The sequence below is a fragment of the Labeo rohita genome, chromosome 1, assembly GCF_022985175.1.
Source record: "Labeo rohita strain BAU-BD-2019 chromosome 1, IGBB_LRoh.1.0, whole genome shotgun sequence".
NCBI classification, from domain to species: domain Eukaryota; kingdom Metazoa; phylum Chordata; class Actinopteri; order Cypriniformes; family Cyprinidae; genus Labeo; species Labeo rohita.
Genome location: NC_066869.1, coordinates 26,755,233 through 26,777,801, shown reverse-complemented (window position 1 = coordinate 26,777,801; position 22,569 = coordinate 26,755,233). Strand labels below are relative to the sequence as shown.

The following is a 22,569-nucleotide window of genomic DNA, read 5'->3' as shown; positions in this document are numbered from 1 at the left end:
ATAACCATTTAAATAGCCACTTATATTTGTTGTTTTAAATCAGTAATTGAAGAAAACAACCAAGGTGTTGATTGTAAAGACAAAGACGGTTATTATAAATTACAAGGGTACATCAAATAGCACTTTAAGTTGCATATTGTCTTGAAGTCTCATAACGTCTTTGTTTTTGGCTTCATTCTAGTGTTTGGATCTTGTGAGACCATTTCTCCCGAAAAAAAATATTAGTGTCTTTCCAGTTAACACATAACGCAGTCATATTCTCATTTAAGGTATATATAACTTTAACTTAACGTATGGATAAACAAAATCCTTCCTTAAATTGAAGAATTGTATAACTAATTGTATATTTGAATATACTGGGTTATGAGTACTGGACGAGCACCTTTATATTGCAAAATGCTTTAATTCACAACCTGAAATCACATGATGAAAGATTATTGGATAATAAACTAAATCAATCCTTTGCACTGAGCTGCAAATCACAGAAGTGAGTAGGCACAAAGCTTCAGAGATAACTAAGGCGTTTAGCATTACAATAACATTCCAAAGATACCAATCCCACAAACGTGAAAGTTCTTTACTGAAACTGTTCATTTTTTATCATTACATTGCTAATTATCAGTGATAGAAACTTTTGTACCTTTACGCTTTTTATTGACATGGTCTGCATTTCTGCCATTTTTGTCATTATCTATAAATATGTAGCCTGTGTGTACAATAAACTCCTAAGTTAAAAAAAAAACTCAACTGGCTTTAAAAGCAAGCGTTATAACCGCTTGCGAAACTTCTAGACGTTTGTTCGCAACGCACCGTATTTTGATTGAAAGTCTCTCTCGGATTTTTTTCTGCGATTCGGTTCTTTCGAACGGTTCGTTTAAAGAGTCGGTTCAAAAACAAATCCAGCGATTCTTTTACGTGCTGACGCAATTACGTCGTCATATGTTGAATATTACATGCTTTAAACGTTTAATAAATCATATTTACTTCATTTATTTACTTTATTAAAGGCGGTGTTTATTGCGGTGTTCACTTCAGTGTGTCGCAACATGATTTAGCTTTTAAAACTATATAATATAAAACTATTTAAACACAATTTCGTGTTATTTAAATATACCATTAAAACAATGCAAACATTTGTTTAAGGTTTGGCAGATAAAATAATAATAATCTTATAATAAATCTCTACACCACCATTTATACCTAATCTGTTTTACCTTCAAAATGGTTTTGTGAACCGGTTCAGTCGAGTCGTTAAAAAAAAAAAAAAAAAAAAATCAGACTCGAAAGAACGTCACTGCGCTATTATCGTAGTCTAAATCCGAACTCAAGCGAGTTTTATTTGGGACGTGGGTGAGAGATTTGTTTACACCGATTCTTTGTAATAGGAGCCACCGTCCCAGTGTTTTCCCTCTGACGGGGCAAGACTCCAAGACTACATTTCCCATGATGTAATGTTCTTTATTCTCCGTCTTGACCGACTTCTCCCTGCCTCCATAGGCCAGAGGAGGCTGAGTTTAGGGAAAGTATCGACGTTTATGCTTGTCAATCAGCAAGGAGCCGTGGGGAGTGAAACTGGAGGGAAGGTCGACGCTCGGGCTGGATTTCTAGTTCAAAAAGCACTTCAGTGCTAATGCGACCATAATGTTTTGGAAAAACAAGGAAAAACTGTATATATTTTCAAGGAAACTGTTTTGGTTTACTTTGAAATAAGGTAATCAAGCAAAGCTTTCACTACGCCGAACTTGGCGAGTATCACTCGCTGCCTCGTTGCATTTCAGCTTGGGGAAAAAACGAAAACAGCGGATTATTTACACCGACAAAGTGTGTAAACTGAAAGAGGGCTCAACTACAGAAGGATATCGCTGTGTTTAAACACATTGTGTTTAGCCAGAGGAGAAGACTTCATCCAGAAGAGTTTCTGAGAGCCGTGTCGCTGTCGGGAAGCTCTTCCCGTGTGGACGTGCTGAAAACCAGGAGTGACGGTATTCGCGTTGTTTTCAGACATGCACTGAAAACATTTGGGCGCAACTTCCACCTCATATTTTGGGACTTTGCTTTCATATGTTGCAGGTTGGAACACAAAACTTAAAGCGCCTATTTTCCTGGACGGTTAGGAGAAAATGAGCGGAGGAGAGGTGGTGTGTTCGGGGTGGCTTAGAAAGTCTCCACCTGAAAAAAAGTTACGGCGTTATGTAAGTAACGTTTTATCTTATTCAAATGCACTGACAGCGTTGTAACCGCAGGACTGTTGGGGCAAGATTCATGCAAATTTATAGTACGCTTTCCAACAACCGCAGGTCAATCACTGCTAGCGATCTGTCGCTGAAGCCCTTTCAGTCACAAATTGCTGACGGTCGAAGAATAGTTTGAAAATGGGATCAGTTCCTTAAAAATGTTGAACGCTGCCTGTTTATTCACAGCACTGAAATTGTGAAATTCGCATGTGCAAAATCCTTATTTTGGGCGTCTCGATCTGTTCTGTAGGACACACCTACCGGTGAACTTTTTTTGTTTGTTTATTAAAGGCGCACCAAATATTTTTACGTATTTTTTTCTGATTAAAAGATTTAAACGCATTTTTTTCCTTAAGAAATATCACTAAATAATGTACGCTGTGAGACTCTCACATGCTTTGTAGTTTTATAGAAAAGGCTGTTTTTTTCTACATGGAGTGGGTCTCCCCCCTCATGGGCGGCGCCATGTTGACATCACATGACATAGTTAACCTAGGTCCCAATAATAATAACAAAAATCATGTTTACTTACTTAATATAGAACTTTTAGCTAGTGGTTAGGGTGTAAACATGCAAGTAGACATGCATATAAATAGTTACAAGCGCAGACAGACCACGCATCGGTCACAGGCATTGGCAGGCAGGTTCCAGACAGAGAACTTGTGGTGGTTTGGTCAGTGAGGTGCAGCGGCTAGCTACCAATAATATGTGAAAAATCAATGAAATTGACTCTTTGCAAAAACTTGTCCTGCTTGGTTACTGTTGCTGTGTCCGACAAACAATGTTGCTCTCACACTACACATCATGTTCTCATCCAATGAAAACTACTGAAAGCACGGTGACAGATAAGACAGAGCTGGTTACTTCTCGTATGAAACATTCCTGATAGCACACATACATCACAGAGATGTCTATTTGACGTCTGCGTTTACATCTGGAAGACGTATTTTTTAGATTGTTTGCTCATCTGCAGTACGTCTATAGAACGTTTCCTATCAGATGTCAAATAGACGTCTGTTAGATGTCTTTAAGATGTTCCTGATTTAGAATGTGTGTAAAACTGACATCTTTCAGACGTCTATCAGATGTTTGTACACAGCAAATGCTTTCCAGATCAAGTGATCTTTAACAGACATCTTGCAGACGTACGTGTGCTATCTGGGAAGGTTTCTGTATGTTTTTATGAAATTCAAACATAAAATACAGTTTTGTGGCTCTTCAGTGACAACAGAACTGATCGTCTTTTCTTCTTTATATAAAGCACGCGAAAAACATGAATGAACATCAGAACGTTTTTCATTTCAACCACGGAAAGATGTCAGTACACACATTTTTTAACTTTTAAGTCCACAGAAGTTACTCTACTCTCCTGTCTGATTTGTTTGTCGTACAAAATGGCAGATTCGGCATTATGATTGGTCAGATCGCCTGTCAGTCAAGGTGTTTGCGAAGTGTCAGTTGAATCCAAGAATGTCCATAAGTGGATACATGTAGTTTGAGATATAGAAAAATAGACAAAAGGGACCAAAACTAAATATAAAAAACAGAACAAACTCCAAAAAGTCCAAAGCCACCGGTACAGTTGGAAACGATAAGAGCCAGCTATGCATAAACTGTAGAGATACTTATTGTTTTAATGGAATGTGGCTTGACCTGCAGACACTGGTATCATACATCTAAATATAAACATGTTTATGTTCTGTTTACTCATGCAAAAGTTATTAGCAGGATTCTTTTATTCAAAACAATAGTGTGCCCACAATTAGTTTGAAGTAGGCATGGCTCTTTTGAAACATAATGACAACTTGTAAGTATAGATCAAGCCAAAAACTATTGTTTAGATGCAGAAATCAGTGCTGGTATGGACAGATGACACTAATGTTCGTAGACTTAATTGTATCTATTGCACCAATTATCAAGTATATTGTCACTTTGCAGTTTCAAGGATTTTTATAAATTTTCACCAAATCATACGAAACGCCTTTGTTTGCTGCTACTTTAGTTGCCAAGACAACTGAACACTTAACTCTCCATTCTGTCTGCACCGGATGACTCAATGCATTTAGTCATTCACACATTGTATGTGTACCGTAGGGTCTTCCCTTCCTCTTAGTGGTAATATACACCAATAATCTGTAATGAAATCACTCACTTACAGCTCTGCCTGCTATCGAGCCCTAACCAAACATGTTAGAAATCTCCTCCAGGCTCATGTGATGCTTTTTTTTATTGGATTCCTTTAATCTAGTGGAGCTCTGCTAGGAACATTGCTATTGAATTCATGTTTTATCTCTTTGTGCAATCAGTGACACGCTTTAGACTCAAACAGCTAAGTATTTTGGGGTCTTTTGCCATTGTTTAGAAGGAGCGTTCGAATGGCAACTCTTGCATTTGGCCTTGTCATTAATGCATAGGCTCGAGAGACAGGGTGTGATTTCACAAGCTTTGAGCTTCCAGAGTAAACGGTAGTCTGTTGAATGTGGTGAACAATATTTCATGGCTCCAAATCGAATTAAAATGATTTCTGAGCTCATCCACACAATGCTATAATAAGATTATATCCAAGCAAGAACAAGCGCTTTGTTGTAACACAACGTTCTCACAAGTAATTTTTAGATTTCCTTTTGCTTGAGATGTAGTTAAATAAAGTGGTTGTGGACAGAAGCCTTTGTAGTTGTGTAGTTGGTTTTTTTAGAGTGAGATGAGAAACTTCCTTCCCTTTATCCCTCCTTTCTTGTTGCAGAAAGTTTACAGTCTTGATTTACTATAGTTTTGAGGAGCCGTCCTCAACATTGGCCTTCATTCTCAGCCTGTTTTCTGGTGCATGAAGGTGGAGTTGTCTCAATGTATCACATGTGGCTGATTGGGACCAGACTGTTTTTATTGGAGCCATGTGGCTACTAAAATACTTCTCCTCAAAAGGAGCCCCACGCCAGGTGTACAGGCCTATTAGTGAATCTGTATTTGTTTTTGACTAGTTATGCATTGATGAACATATTGCAATTTCTTAAGAAACCCTGCAATTATTGTCAGCTTCAGACATCTTGTGATGTTTTTTTCATGTCACTACGTACACTACCACTTAGAACTTTGAGGTTTGTAAGGTTTTTTTTCTTTTAAATTGAGAAAGATACAGTGGCATGAGAAAGTTTGGGAACCCCTTGCAGCATCTGTGAAAATATGAATAATTTAAACAAAATGCATGTTATTGCACAATGCATTTTGCAAAATGTGTACAAAATGCATGTTATTTTTTTTATTTACTACTGTTCTGATCAAGATATTTTACATCAAAGATGTTTACGTATAGTCCTCAAGACAAAAAAAATAGCTGAAATTATTAAAATAACCCCTTTCAAAAGTTTGGGAACTCTTGGTTCTTAATACTGTGTGTGGTTACCTGATGATCTACGACTTTTTTTTTTTTTTTTTTTTTTTTTTTTTTTTTTTGTGGTGGTTGTTCATGAGTCCCTTGTTTGTTCTGAACAGTTAAACTGCTCCAGCTCCTGCAGATTCTTTGGTTTTCCAGCATCTTTTGCATATTTGAACCCTTTCCAGCAGTGACTGTATGATTTTGAAATCAATCTTTTCACACTGAGGACAACTGAGGAACTCAAATACAACTATTAAAAAAGGTTCAAACATTCACTGATGCTCCAGAAGTAAAAAGCGTGATGCATTAAGAGCCGGGGGGTGAACATTTTTTGAATTTGAAGATCAAGGTAAATTGTATTTAATTTGTCTTTCGTGAAACATGCAAGTATCTTCTGTTGCTTCCGAAGGGCGGTACTAAATGGAAAAAAAAATATTTCAACAAAATAAGAAAAATTTGGATATCTTTATCCTGTTCAAAAGTTTTCACCCTCGACTGTTAATGCGTCATGTTTCCTTCTGGTTCAAATATGCAAAAGATGCTGGAAAACCAAAGAATCCGCAGGACATGGAGGATTTTTCTGAAGAACAGTGCTCAGTTTAACTGTTCACAACAAACAAGAGACTCATGAACAACCATCAAAAATAAATAAATAAATAAAACAGTCACACACAGTATTGAGCTTCAAACTTTTGAAGGGGGTTATTTTAATAATTTCAGCTATTTTTGTCTTGTGGACTGTATGTAAACATCTTTTATGTAAAATATCGTACTGAGGACAGTACTAACTAAAAAAATACCATGCATTTTGTATGATCTCCCTTATTTTGTTAAAATTATTCACATTTTCTCAGATTTTGCAAGGGATTCCCAAACTTTCGCATGCCACTGCATGTTTCTTGAGCCCAAAATCTGCATATGAAAATGGTTTCTGAAGGATCATGTGACACTGATGAAAATGTGGTGGCTGTTAAAAATGAGTTTTGCATCATGGGAATAAATTAGTTAAAAATGTTTTTCTTTTGAATTGTATAAAATATTAATTTTAAAACTGTATTTTTAATCAAATAAATGCATAAGAGCATAAGAGATGACTTTAAAAACATTAAAAAATTGATGGCTCCAAACTTTTTAACGGTAGTGATTGTCATTCAAAATCCATTGTTTATTAACCCTCATTCTTTGTCCTCTCATGTCTAAATTAAATCAAGCTCTTCTTGGTTCTTTGAAGATACTTTGATATTTTTTCGCTAGCTTATGTCCTACTCATGATTGGAACACTTCTATAAAATCAGAAAAGACATGCAAGCACCAGCCTCAAAACAGGATACACTCTGTTGTTTTATAATTAAAAAAGATGACTATCATTTGCATCTGAACCAGCTGGAAATTTGAATGCTTTGAACATGTTATCATAACAGTGGAAACAACACAATAGCACTTTGTTTCATTATATAAAAGATCTGAAGTGGTGTCTAGCTTCTCACAAAGTTTTTGCATTTTGCATTCTAAATCTTACCATTGTAAGGACTAAAAGAAAACAGTGGATTAGCTGATTTTTCTGACAAATTCATTGCACATTCTTTGAATCCTCCAGCGCTGCAAAGCTTTTAGCAGCGTAAGGTCAAAAGTCTGATGTGTTTCTGAAGGTTTGGCAAGAGTTCAAGAGCAGAGCAGATCATTTGACTCGACGGTTTGCAGGGAATGTTCTTGATGGCTCAAAGTGCACAGTGCTTTACTAAGGGTCTCCTCAGACAGGTAACTAGCTGGTATAGCAGTCAGTATAATAAAAGGGACTACCAGGGTATAAAAAGAGGGTTTTTTGGGCCTGTCCATGTGAGACATGTGACTGGTGGCATCAGAAGATCATAAGTTAATACTCCCCACAATAGCCACACCAGATTCCTCAAACTGGACTATGACGTCAGTTGAAAATGCCCCTGTCGGCTCATTTTTTTAGTGTCTTAGCATTTTCCATTTGGCCTCATCCTCTCTTCTTTGTAAACTTCTTCTTTCACACTCTCCACATAATGCTTTAGAGACTAGTTGCGAAACAGCCAAATGAAGTTGGGAACACATATACGGTACAGTAATGTGGCAACTCACATTGAAGCCTGGAGTGTTAATGCGTACTTCTGCTATTGAGACCATTTCATCTCATGTGATTTTGTACATAGAGCTCATGATGTATATTTGTATTTTTTAAAGAAATAGTTCACCCAAAAATGAAAATTCTGTCATTCATTACTCACCCTTATGTCATTCCAAACCGGTAAAATCTTTGTTTGTTTTTGGAACACACATATTGAGATATTCGAATGAGCTTTCTGACCCTGCATAGACAGCAATGCAACTTAACATTCAAGGCCTCGAAAGGAAGAACATCATTAAAATAGTCCATGTGACTGTAATTTTATGAAGGTATGAGAATACTTTTTCTGTGCAAAGAAAACAAAAATAACAATTTTATTTAACAATTTCTTCAAGTAAGCAGTAGCTACACTGCTGTCCAAAAGTTTAGGATCAGTATGATTTTTAATGTGTTTTAAAGAAGCCTTTCCTGCTCATCAAAGCTGTGTTTATTTGGTTAAAAATACATAAAAATACTGAAATATTGTAAAAATATTATTGCAATTTAAAATAGTGGTTTTCTGTTTTAATATACTTTAAAATAGAATTTATTCCTGTGATGCAAAGCTGAGGATCGGTGTCACATGATCCTTCAGAAATCATTCTAATATGCTGATTTACTCTCAGTGTTGGAAACAGTTGTGCTGCTTAATATTGTGAATGATCTCAGAAATAAATTGTTTTTAAAAAATATAAATTGCAGTAATATTTCATAATATTGTTTTTTTTCTGTATTTTTGATCAAATAAACAGAACATTAAGAGACTTCTTTAAAAAACATTAAATATCTTACTGATCCCAAACTTTTGAACCCTTGGTTCTTAATACTGTGTGTGGTTACCTGGATGATCCACAACTGTTTTTTAGTTTTGTGATGGTTGTTCATGAGTCCCTTGTTTGTTCTGAACAGTTAAACTGAGCACTGTTCTTCAGAAAAAATCCTCCAGGTCCTGCAGTTTCTTCAGTTTTCCAGCATCTTTTGCATATTTGAACCCTTTCCGGCATTTACTGTATGATTTTGAGATCCATCTTTTCGCACTGAGGACAATTGAGGGACTCAAACACAACTATTAAAAAAGGTTCAAACACAATGCATTAAGAGCTGGGGGGGTGAAAACTTATTGAATTTGAAGATCAGGGCCAGTTGTACTTAAAATGTCTTCTGGGAAACGTGCAAGTATCTTCTGTTGCTTCCGAAGGGCAGTACTAAATGGAAAAAAATTATATTTTAACAAAATAATGAAAAATTTGGACATCTTTATCCTGTTCAAAAATTTTCACCCCCGGTTCTTAATGCGTTGTGTTTCCTTCTGGAGCATCAATGAATGTTTGAACCTTTTTTAATAGTTGTGTTAAGGACAAGGAGGATATTTCTGAAGAACAATGCTGAGTTTAACTGTTCAGAGCAAACAAGGGACTCATGAACAACCATCACAAAACAAAAAAAACAGTCGTAGATTATCCAGGTAATCATAGACAGTATTAAGAACCAAGGGTTCCCAAACGTTTGCAAACTTTTTTTAGTCTTGTGGACTATTTGTACACATCTTTTATGTAATAAAAATAACATGCATTTTGTATGATCTCTCTTATTTTGTTCACATTATTTATTTATTTATTTTCACAGATTCTGCAATATTATTTTGCATGCCACTGTATAGTAGAATAAAATATAAAAATAGTTAAATAAAATATCCAATAATCCTGTATTGACCGTTGCGGATAAGTAAATAATAAATTGTGCGTCCCTAAAAAAAAAAAAAAAGAGAGCTTGTCTGTGTCCTGTCCAAACTTCCTGTATCAATAGGAAATGCCCACACAGGACAGAAAACTGTGCTTATCGACCTGTTTAAAGAGGCGTTCATGAACGGCAACGGTATCGACTAAAACATGTCCCACTTACAACAACGTGCTGTGTTTACTCTTGCTTTTTTCAGTTCTGCTTTGCAGTAGCCTTTTTCTGAGATTGTGAAATTATTGTTTATGGTTGGTAGTACATTGTGGCTTTCCACAGTGTAATAAGCGTCAAGGAAGATTGAGAGGTTGGCGCAAAACAGGGAAAGAGAGCCAGAGGGGAAAAAAAAAAAAAAACAGGAATCTTGAGACTTGCACAGCTCAACCTATCTAATCAAGAACACACTCCACCCTTTCTGTTTTAATGCAACTCAGCAAGCCACTAGGTGCTGTAAGCATTTACAAAGCACAGTTAGCAAGCAAGCCATTAGCCGTGCTATGCAATGGCTACCCTCACCTAAAAGCATGCAGTTGCATTTTAAAAGCTTGCTGAGCTGAATTCAGTGGGGTGCACAGAAAAAAACAAAAGAATAGTTCTTTACTTAGTGGTTGAATTATTTCTTTTAGTCGGGATTCATTAAATCTGCTTAGGTGGGGGAAACATAATCGCACAACTTTTTGCTGAAACAAACATGCACAGAGAACAGAAACAAACAGTGTTTGTGGTCAGGGTTATCGGCTTAGCAAGGTGCTGGTGCAGACATTTTTGCTCATTTGTTTTCTCTGTCTCTCTCTTGCTTCCCCTCCCCCTCTTTATGCCGGTTTCTCTCCCACCCCGACTGGTCATTTGTGTCCAGAGTAGTTCTGAGAGGGGCCCTGATAATGGATTGCCTCTGCTATCAATTATTAACTGTAACAAATAAGAAAAAACCTTTTGCAATATTAATGTGCTTCACTCCTACCCAATATAGCTTTTCAATAGCGATGGGCTGAAATGAAAATTCTTGGCTGAAACTGAAATTTCTGGGTGAAAACCAAAACTGAAAATGCTAATTTGAAATTAGCCTTTGTTTTGAATGACTTTCAAAACAGAGATGATGTTGATTCTTGCGATACTGTTACGATGTGCATAAAGAATAGATCAAAGTAATGCATATTAATGTTACACATAATTTGCCAAAAGAACGGTATGTCTCTGCCTTGTCGTATAAAAGAGCATTCCTCTTTTGGTGCTCTGTATTTGACATTGCATTAAATAGCCTCCCAGCAAGCAAACATTATTATTGTGACTGACCAAGAGGGTGACTGTTGTATGTTAAGTTTGGCATAGGGAAATGCAAATACACACTGAATACAAACTAGTCTGTTTGTATTTTTCTCTGAGAGTCTCACCACACACAGAGTGTCTGGACTGAATGGTCAGTGTTAGCATGGTCCAGTTAGCTCCTGCTGGTGGATGTCAAATTTACATAATCGTAATAGTGTATTATGAGGAAAATACACAAATCTTTTTGGGATCTTAAAATGGAAAGTTTTGAAGTTATTTGCATTATAGAAGAAATGCAATGATTCAGCATAGAATTCCAAAAAATGAGAAGAGCGAAAAAATAACTGAAATAATCAAGAATTAGGAAAAATTAAGTTTAGAAACAGTTTTCACTCAAAAATGGCTTGTTAGTTTCTTAAATGATTACATAAGACTGGCAAGTAGCACACTGAATTAAACATTTTGAAGTTGAAAGACAAAATACTTCAATAGTATTTGTTTTTTTTACAACTTTGAAAAATATTTTTTTTTTTATTGTGTAGGGAAAAATTTAATATCAGTTTTTGTTTATTTATTTATTTATTTTGGTATAGGGTGTAGAAGCTATGAGTAAATTGACTTTAAGTTAAATGTACGTATAATGCTGTACATATTTTTATCTAATATATTTGGATGTAACGTAACATTGACTTTTGACCAATGGCCCTCAAACAAGTTTGATCTTTGGCCTATCGTAAGTTAAAAAAACGGGTGCCTCACAATTTATAGTGCAGTATTTTTTTTCCCATTTTAATTTTTCTGGATTCAGGTTTTTTTTTTCTTTTTAAATTTTTCTAGACTCTGTTTTAATGGTTAAATTAAAAAAAAATAAATAAAAAAAATCAATCAAAGTATGTCTAATTAATTAAAATCATGAAACTTACACAATTTAACAGCAGTTTATTAAAAGTTTAACTAAAATAACATTTTTAAGGTCCTATTACAGTCCTTCTTTTTGTTCCTCAAATTCAGTTTTATTCTTACCAAATTGTTTATTTTTCAGTAATTTTTATGGGTTTCATTTTAATGGTTTAATTCAATTTTAATAATCAAGAGCATCTCTTTATTTGATTTTATAAAAACTATTTTATTAATTTAGTATTATTTATGTATTTATCCAATATTTATATATTTATTTTGGTAATACTGTGTCGTATATTTACATTTGTTTGGTAAATTAATTCTGGTAAATATTTTTTTTTTGGTAAACATTTCTTAAAACATTTATTATTAGTAGTAGTACTATCAGTATGTTAAGTGATGGATTTCTGTCACAGTTTCTTCAAGTTAAACTGAACTTTTATTTTGACAATTTGCTGAGGAGACCTTTATGTTTGTTTGTATATGATGTGACTAGTTTTTCTCAAAAGAAACGGTTAAATTCTCATGAAGTGACTCTCAAAGCAGTTCTAGAGATTATGTTTGTTTACATGTACTCGTATATTAAGGCGGCAGAGGCTGAAAACACAGTGAGCATCACACGCGCTTCAGTTAGTGTATTGCAAACAAAAACGTGCATCTGCGGCATTCATTCACACAGAGACCCGCAAAACATGCATGATTTGTACTTAAATAGTATTTTTACAGCTTAATATTCACAGACACCAGTTCATATCGCGTTTTGATTTAAGTGTTCTAACTTACTTTTGATTTATTAGTCCAAAAATTCCGTGGCATTCCGCGTTATACAGTAAATTCATTTTTTATGACTGGATTCCGTGGTCCTGTCCGTGTTTTCCGTTTTCCGCAATGCGGAAATGACAGAGCCTTAAGTATTTGTTTAGTCAGGTACTTTTATTCTGTTTCATTTATTATTTCATACACTTTTATGTAACTAAACCAGCCTTTGTCATTTGCATTACTTCCAATTTAAATCGGATCTTTTCCCACATGCGCACTGCGATTTTCTCTGTCGAAGATTCTGTTATTAGCTGTTAAAGTAACAATTGACATTGCTGACATTTTAGCCTGAAAATGCCATTCGTGACTTCCTCTTTCAGCTGAGGCATTTTGCAACTGAAATCCCTAGTATCCAGTTAAACTTAAAAAGTAAAATTTGCCTGATCCGAATGTGATTTTATCAGAATCAAGATTATATAGTGTCTCAGTATTGTTATTAAAAACACTGCCCAGTGCCATCGTTAGCTGTCACAATTGTAATCTGCATCAACTGTGCTTCTTCTGCACTCCAGGTGATAAGCAGTTTTCGAAAAAGAAAAATAAAGGCTTACATAAACATTGATTTAGTGAAGTGCAATTCAGTCATTTCAAGGTCTTGGCATATAAAGAGCGAGCACATCTAATGGCTGTGGTTATTGTCTGAATGATTTTTAGAGAGGATATAATTGAAACTTTTCATAAAAAAGGGAGATAACAAATAGGTTTGTCTGTATTTTTTGGAACTGCTATGAATTGAGTATTATTATGTTGTAATAAGAAAAGATGATTAAATAAAATGATCATTTGCTTAAACTCTAACACATTAAAATACTCCTGGCAGACTAACATTGTCTGCTAACTATTAAATGTCATACTTTTGTATGCAATACAAATGTAAGTAAGTTTGCATTTAGTTTAATATAGTTATGATATATTTGAATCAAATTTGTTGAAATGTTCAGTGGTCACAGGAAGTTATTATAGCATATGATCAAAGTGTAAAGCCTCTAGTTTTACCCTCTTCAGAAAATGTTTTGAGGCCTCGTGGGAAACAGCTGATATGATGCTTACATTTCAGGATCTGTACGATCATGTAGCTGCATCCAGGGCGATCTGTGCAGTTTGCTCAGTCGAGCTCTAGTGCCTTAGGTGTATGCAGATTCTCACAAGAGCATTACATTAGCATTGGATAAGCATTTGTTGCTCGGTTGATTTGATTTTATTGGCAGGATGGTGTATGTTTTAGGATTCCAGTGGTGAGGGAACAGGCCTCAGCTGTCGTAACTCATTCACACAGTCTGCTCTCTAGAGGGCCTCCAAAGGCAGCCTCTGTCTGGGAGCAGGGAAGGGGACCTGCCCCTTTAAAACACACACACACACACACACACACACACATAACCACACATAGTTTCTCCCTTTACTCTATGACCTTTGCTATTTTTGCTGGGAAGCCCAAGAGTTTTTTTTATTATTATTCATCAGGGCTCCATCAGTTTGGTCCAGAGCTCAGGGCTTTTTACATTCTATTTACATTCCTTATTGGTGGGAAACTAATTTGGAAACAGTGTTGTGTTTGACTTTTCCTGTTGTTGTTATTGTGTTAAACCACTTCCATAGTAAGGCTGCTTGATTTTGACAAACATCTTTATTTACGTGTATTTTTAATCACTGTTATTATTTTCACTGGGTGGAATGTTTTATGTGTGGCAGCTGCATGCTAAAAACATAATGTAGAATAAAATGGGAACTATGTTCCTGTTTATTGCTGTGCCATGCATAATAAATTATTGCTACCTAAGCTCTACTTTCAGCCTCTTAGCAGGATGAAAAACTAAACTGGTTATTTAAATTCTGAATTAATGATATGCAAAAAAAAAAGTGAGAAAAGTGTCACATGGATTGTTCAGAAATCATTGTAATATTCTGATTTGCTGCTCAGTTATTGTCAAGTATTATTGGTGATCAATTATTGATAATGATTCATGTTATCAGTGCTGAAAACTTTGCTGCTTAATATTTTTTAAATTATACTTTTTAGGATACCTTGAATAGCAAGTGTTTATTTATGTTCTTTTGCAATGGTTTGTAATGTTTTAAATATCTTCTCTCAAATTTGATCAATTTAATGCATCCTTTCTGAATCAAAGTATTATTTAAAAAAGCTAATGCATCACCATTTCTGCAAAAATATTAACCAGGATTTTCAACATTGATGATAATAGGCAATGTTTCTTGAGCAGTAAATCAATATATTAAAATGATTCATTAGAGACTGAAGACTTGAGTAATGGCTGCTGAAAATTCAGTTTTGCCTCACAGCAATAAATTACATTTTGAAATATATTAAAGTTGTAATATTTCACAGTATTACTTAGGGCTGCACGATTAATCGAACGATGTCGTGAGGCGCGTTTAGTCAATGAAGCCGGTACGTTGATTAGTAGTAAAGCTCCATCACATGCGTTCAGTACACAGAGCAAGTAATACACAGAGCCGTAAAGCACTGACAAGCTACGCCAAATCGGCCGCAAAATCGAATTCGATTTTGAGCGCGATTTTGGCGTAGCTTGTCAGTGCTTTACGGCTCTGTGTATTACTTGCCGCTCCAGCTGAACGCACGTGATGGAGCTTTAGTACTAATCAAAGTACCGGCTTCATTGACTAAACGCGCCTCACAACATTGTTCGATTAATCGTGCAGCCCTAGTATTACTGTTTTTAATGTATTTTTGATTACTTGGTGGGTGTAGGTTTTTTTTTTTTAAATCTAAATTTAGTTTTTGCCACTTAAATGCTTTGCTAAAAATGAAATTATATATTATCATTTACAGGAAAAAAAAACTGGCAGCTGTGGTTGGCAGTTTTACTGTTAAAAAATACAGTAGAATTTTACAGTACATTTTAGGTTTTACGGATTTAACTTAAATTTACATTTAAAAAACAAATTTCATTAACTGATATAATGTTTGCATTTTGCCTGTATCAAGTAATCAGCAAAATAGTGGAAATGGCACATTGCATATATTAAACTCATTTAAAAATCATAATAAAGCATAATGCTATTAAGAATTCACAAACGCTACGATACAATCAAATAACTACATGCAGTGCAGTTTTAATATATGCGCTTTAATTATTTACATGTGTGTAGGTTATGTATGTGCATCTCAGAGCGACTCCGTTTACAGTAAACGCTGCTACACAACCTGTTATCATTTACATGTGTGAAGCGTCTCAAACTCCATCTCTGCATGTTGTTGTGAGTTTGGGTTTATTATAACGTTCATCTGGAAACGCAACATGCGCTATTTCATCAGATTTGTAAGGTAAATCACTTATAAACCTACGCAAACACAGGAAAATACATCTGTATATTTCTCAAAATGCTAACTGTTAATTGCGATTCCAAAATAAAAGTTTAAATCCTCGTTCTGAGTTTACACGGTTTGATACCTAAGAAAATACAGAGGCTGTAGCTTTTCTATCATAAAGAAATGGCCAAATATTAAAGATTAAGTGAGTGTATATATATATATATATATATATATATATAACCTATAGTATGGTGAATGACGTCAAGTTCACCATTCCAAGATGGCGGGCGCATCTACATGCTTGAATCGGTCAAATGGGGTATCTATATGTAATTTATATCTACGGTTGGCGCCCTCTGCAGGCATTTGTTACAATGCGTAATGTACATTAGCTCTATTGTTTATAATACATTATGTATTTTTAACAGTTTTAACAGTTTTGTTCAGTAAAACCATATGATTACTTGCTTTTGATACTTTATTTGAACTAATCATTATTGCCTCATTGCTATTATATATGTATTTTAAGTCGTTTCAATAGCTGTTGTTCACTTCGTTCTATTTTTATTACTACAAAAAAAAGTAGTTATAATTATCCGATTACTCAGTTAATCGTCATAATCAACAGATTACTCAATTAACAAAATAATTGTTACTGATAGCCCTAATTAGGTGTAATATACAACCCTAACGAACATAACTGATACATAGTTATTTCAGCGAAAAACATTGAATGTGAAATGTAACGCAGGGAATTCTGGGAATGTCAGTTTATGATTCACTGTAAATTGTATGTTCTTTTTCACTTACAAAAACTGTATTTTACCCTAAAATTGCATTTAAATGTCCATTGCTGTTTTTCCACCATATATTCTAGGGGAACTTACCGTTAAGCAGTTAATAGGTTTTTACTGTAGCATTTTTGCAGCCTTTTACTGTTAAAATCACAACCGCAAGTGAAAATCTTAGCAGGGCAATCAAAAATCTGAACTAGTGGCCTGACAGGAAGAGCTGAAAAAAATCTTTGTTGTGCCATGACTAATATGTGTTTAATACACCCAGTCTAGTTGCTCAGGATCACAAACTTAATTAAATTAGTCTACACAACGTGTCTTGGTCAGTTTTTCAAGAAGTGGTTTTATTTCACAATTTTTCTGTCTGTCTATAGTCATATGCTCCTCGTGTTATCTGTAGTGTTTGTTTGAAGTGCTCAGTCATTGAGCGTGACGAGTTTAGCTAATTATAACTTGCTCAGTGGCCCTTTGCTATCGATGCCTTAGACGTCTGATTCACGACACGTTTGATTAGCTTTTTCTTCTTGTGCGTGTCATCGTCTACATATCTAGACTAGCGTTGTTTGGTCAGCTGATCCTGAATTAGCCTTTGGACTAAGTGCTGAACTGCCAAAGTATGTACAGCAATGAGAGGCCTACAGGAAAAGGCAGTTTGTAAACAGATGGGAGCTTTTATTTGCAGGGGATATTTGTTCAGACTTGTTCTTTCCCATGCAGATATTAGATAAGATGGAAATGGAAGTCTCACACTTTCATTTTCTCAGTTTTTTTAGTTCTCTGTTTTCTGTGTAGCATAGTTTGTGTTTTCCCAGGTTTTCTAAATCTATAAATTTGTAATGTACAACACTACAGTATATTGTCACATATTTCAGTGAATATATTATATAACATTTCATATTCTTTCAAAACATCAAGACAGAGACAGTCAAGCCTTACATTGTGTTTTAATAAGTTGCTATTTTTAACAAGACACAATGGCTTAAAACATAGCAATGATGCACGTCTGACGTGACTGACATTTAGAAAATAGCCGAATGAAAGCAAGAATGTACAGCCATTTCTGATAGATATTAAAAAAATAAAAAATAAGCACAAAACTAGCTTAATCATTTTCTTGACACACATACAGCATTGATGAAGCCAGTCAGTTTATCTTGACTGAAAGAAATTAGCAGTTGATGAAAATAAGTTTTAAAGGGGAAGTGGGAGATTTCAGGAACAGTCATTTAGTTCTTAAGGTTGGCAAATCTTGCCATGCAGACGTCTTGGGTGAGCCCAGTTTAAGAATAGATTTGAGCATTTTTTTGGAAGGTGCTATTTTAAGGCTGCAGTTCTTCCCCATAAACATACACTGACAACCAAAGATGGTACCTCTGGTTTGTTCAAGGAATGTTTAGGGCTGAACTGTGTCTGGAATGACTGAACTCTGTCGTGCACTCTGAGTGCCAGAGTTTTTGGATTTGTATGCAGGTAAGATCATCTAAATAACACTGCTGTGCTGTGTGATTATGTATAAGTTATTAATGGCACTATTTATTTATTTATTTATTAATAATTATAATAAATATTATTATTATTGTTATTATTATATATTAAATATTGATAATATAAATATTTAATGATTATATAAATGTGAATAATAATAATAATAATAATAATAATAATAATAATAATAATAATAATAATGTATTAATGTTTATACAATTATTATATAATAGATAATAAACAAGTGTTTTATCAATGATAATATTATTAATTATTAATAAAAATAAATAATATTATTAAATAATTATAATAACTATATTGGTAATGCTAAATAAATGTAAAATATTTGTAACTATTAATATTTAATTTTGAAGAGAGTAGTAATAACAACAACAACAATAATAATAACAATATTTATAAAAATAATAAACTATTTAATCAATTATAATATAATTGTTACTATAATATAAAAATATGATTAAATAATTACTAAACCTTGTTAGTAATGTTAAATAAGTATAAAATGATAAACTAAAATAAAATCATATCATGAATAATAATAAAAGTAATAATACTAATGATAAACAATTACAGCAATTATTTTATTGGTGTTAAACTTTGTGATAAAATATTTATATTTAAAATATTTATATTTATAAATATTTATATAAAATATTTATAACTTAATATTTATTAATTATATGCATTTAAATAATAATAATAATAATAATAATAATAATAATAATAATAATAATGATTATAATTGATAATTGATTATAATAAACAAACTATTTAATCAATAATAATATTCTTAATTATTAATATATCTATATTTTTAATATTTATATGTCATTTTATATTAGTAATTTGGTATTATTATATAATTAATAATACATATTTTCTTAATTATATTATTATTATTATTATATTATTAATATATTAATCTGTAATTATAAGTAAATTAGTAATGTTAAATATAAAATATTTGTAACTATTAACATTTAATAATTAATTTTAAAGATGATGATGAAGATGATGATGATGATAATAATGATAATACTTGTTGTTATTATTATTATATTAATACATAAAAAACTAAGTATTTACTCAGTTATTATTAATTATTATTATTAATCAGCATTAAGTATGTAAAATAGTAATAGTAATAATAATATTTTTATTATTATTATTATTATTATTATTATTATTATTTAATAATATATAATAAAGCAAGCATTTAATCCATGCCATGGATATAATATTAATATTAAATAATAATAATAATTGTATCAGTAATGTTATAGTATTTGTAACTATTAATGTTTTATTAATTTAATTTAATAGTTTATTATTATTATCATTATTATTATTAAAAGCTTGCAAAAGACTAAAGCTCATTTTAGGACAATCCATGAGCTGAAGGATGTAAGGCGTGGAATAGCATTAATAGAGATATATACTTTACAAGGTTTGTTTCAGCGCTACATTTCCCAGAGTCCCATGCTGCACAGGAATGTAGGTTTGTCAAGCTCCTCATCTGCCCTCTTGCGCTTTCTCTCTGTCTTTCTCCTGTTTTCTCTTCAGCTGCTCTTCTGCTCCTGACGTGTCGATCCGTTGCAGTCTGAGGTGCCTGACAGCAGTATGGCGACCATTTCCTGTGCTGCTGTGCTACCACTGCTGATGGTTCCCAGATGGCTGCAGAGAGCTCTTTCTCTCGCTTTCTCTTTTCTTTATTTGGAATAAAGCCTAGTTATGGGCCTGAGTACATTAAGAGGAGGTGTTGGAGAGAGAGCGAAATGAGTAGGCTGCGGGACCTGCGATGGAAAGCAGAGCCGTGTGGGATTGAAGAATCAGTTTTGGCTAATGTAGTGACACTCCAGAATGACTGACATAATAATCCAAATTTACTGTAATAGAAAACACGTGTGCCCTTTGAACATTACATCAGAGCATTTGCAGAGGCCGTGACCAAAAATTCTGCTTGTACGCTATATAAGATGCTGTGCTAGGTAGTTTCACACATCACAGTTTCCTTGCGAGCACGGAAAAACAATCTTCATTAATGCACTAATAATATGTAGGCATATTTGAGTTAGCCGTCTAAGTGCAACCTGCAAAATATTGACGAGACAAGTGTGTTTCTGTTACATTGTCTTTACCTGTTGTACTCAAAAACAAACACAATAGTTGTTGTTGTTGTTGATTTATAAAATGTAAATACTGTCTTGTACAAAGTATGTGCACAGCTAGATTTTTCGAACCTTGCATCCTTTTTGTAATTAAAGTTGTGAAACTTGAATCAGTATCCTAGGGCTGGGCAAAAGATATCAGTTTTTCGATGTTGATAGATTCCCATTTTAACAAAATAATATTGATTCTTAAATCCCAAGAATCGACTGTCTAGTCTATTTTTAGTTAATGAGCGGATGGTTGTAGCGTGCCTCCCGTCCAATAAATCGCAATAAGCTTTGTGCTTTGTTACTTTTGATATGAAACAAAGTCCCAGATTTTAAATTCTGTCCTTTTTATTACAGCATTCAAATAATAAATGCCGTTTTGGCACCGTTTAATGTGGAGTGACAGGCAAGTGTAGTGCCTCAGTTCAAGAGAAACTGAACTGATCGTCTACTCCGCATTAATACCAGTTCCAACAAGAAATAGACATGAATAAACGATCAAAGGTATGTTAAAATAAAGAGTTCAACTTATCAAAATGTGTAATTTTGTGTGCTCGGTAAGTGTTGATGTGTCAGTATAACAGCTTGTAAACATGTCACATTTCACATGACGTCACATTAGGGCTGGGCAATATGGCAAAAAAAAAGATTTTTTAAAAGATTTTTAACTAGTCAACTTGGAAATGTAACTACAACATGATTCAAGTTGTTTTTATTAACCCTTTAGTTAAAGACTGTTCTATTCCAAGTGCACCACACATGAAGTTGTCAACATAATGTAAATGTTAAACAAATCATCTTGTACAAACTTGTCTTATACATATTATATGTTAAGAAATAATAAAATTAACTGTAAATGTTCTGTAAAAACAACGAACAGCAGCTTTCAGCCTGTCATCATGATGCAAACATGAAATATCAGACATACAGTAGTAGTTCTTCACAGGTTTTTTTTTTTTTAATGATTGCACTGCTTTTCCATTGTTTATATGTAAACATGGGTGCGTTTGACGGTTGCACTCATGTCTCTTGCATGAAAGGCCTAGCGATATGAGCGCGTCACATGTGAGCGGTTAATCTCATGCACAGACATGCATTTGGATCGTTCTTATCTCTTTACTGTTATCATTGGCATATTGTCAGTGTGTCTAATTCTAATGTTTGATAATATTTCTATTCTAAATCGTGATTCCTCGATTTCTAAAAAAATAAAATCGCGGCAAAACATTAAATTCAAATTAATTGATAAAACTGGAAAAATCGCCCAGACCTGTGTCACATTTACCTCAGGAAAAAAAAAAACAAACAAAAAAAAACATATTCATTGACCATAATCTCATTAGTGAGATATCAGTAAATATACACTGTAAAAAATAAAAAAACACAATTTGTTGAGTCAGCTTAAAATAATTTGTTACCTTGCTGCCTTAAAATTTTAAGTTCAGTCAACTAAAATAAGTTTAGTCAACTTAAAATGTTAAGTTGTACTAAGTAACAACTTAGATATTTGTGTTTGCTAAACTTAACATATGGGTAAGTAACCCAGCTGCCTTAAAATTTTAAGTTGATTCAAATCAAATATCTAAGATGTCACTTAGTATAATTTAACATTTCAAGTTAAATAAACTTTTTTTGAGTTGACTGAACTTAAAATTTTACGGCAGCCAGGTTACAAATTATTTTAAGTTGACTCAACAAATTGTTTTTTACAGTGTACTCTAGAGAAGAGTGCACCATATATATTTAATATATGTTGGAATAAATCTGTGAAGTTTTTATAACAGTTAACATTTAAATGTTTATATTTCAAAAAACGGATTGGAGTAGAAATATAATTATGTAATTGTAACTTTATTGTTTTAAAAATTTGAGTGTAATTTAAACATTTGTCTACAAATCTGTTAATTTTAACCTTCAGTAGTAATGTAGAACCAACTGCCCTAATCATTACTGACTGGTTGTTCATATGACATTGTGTAGTTAAAGGTACATAGTATGCAGTGATATTTTATTTAAAGCTATGTATTAAATCTTTAAAAAATAAAAATAGAATTGTTAAGTTTTGGTAACACTTCATAGTAAGTTTGTGTTAAGTTAACTTTAGTTTATGCATTAAGTACCTTGAAGTAACAATGAACAAAACTGTGCAATTTCTACATCTTAATATATTTTTAACATAAGGTAAATTATTATGAGCAGGCATGAATTAACAATGAACAACAGTATATTTATACATTAAGATTAACCTAGATTAATAAAAAAGGAATAATAATGTTAACCCACTTTATTTTAGGGTTCAATTCTCGCTATTAACAAACCAGTAACTACGGCTTTTGCCTCAATGAACTGCTAATTTGCTGCTTA

General features: G+C 33.4%; 1 protein-coding gene across 5 annotated transcripts in view; it reads left to right on the top strand.

The window, feature by feature from the left end:
• Positions 1-1,302: 1,302 nt before the first annotated feature.
• Positions 1,303-22,569, top strand: part of gab1 (GRB2-associated binding protein 1) — an 85,885-nt gene continuing 64,618 nt past the window's right edge. For 2 of the 5 annotated variants that reach the window (XM_051115555.1, XM_051115537.1), the window contains exons 1-2: positions 1,304-1,982; positions 2,071-2,192. In XM_051115555.1, the coding sequence (XP_050971512.1) occupies positions 2,121-2,192 (72 nt within the window). In that variant the 5' untranslated portion in view covers positions 1,304-1,982; positions 2,071-2,120. Of the gene's footprint in view, positions 1,983-2,070; positions 2,193-22,569 lie in introns of all 5 variants that reach the window. The other 3 variants (XM_051115547.1, XM_051115527.1, XM_051115564.1) reach the window with 2 other exon arrangements.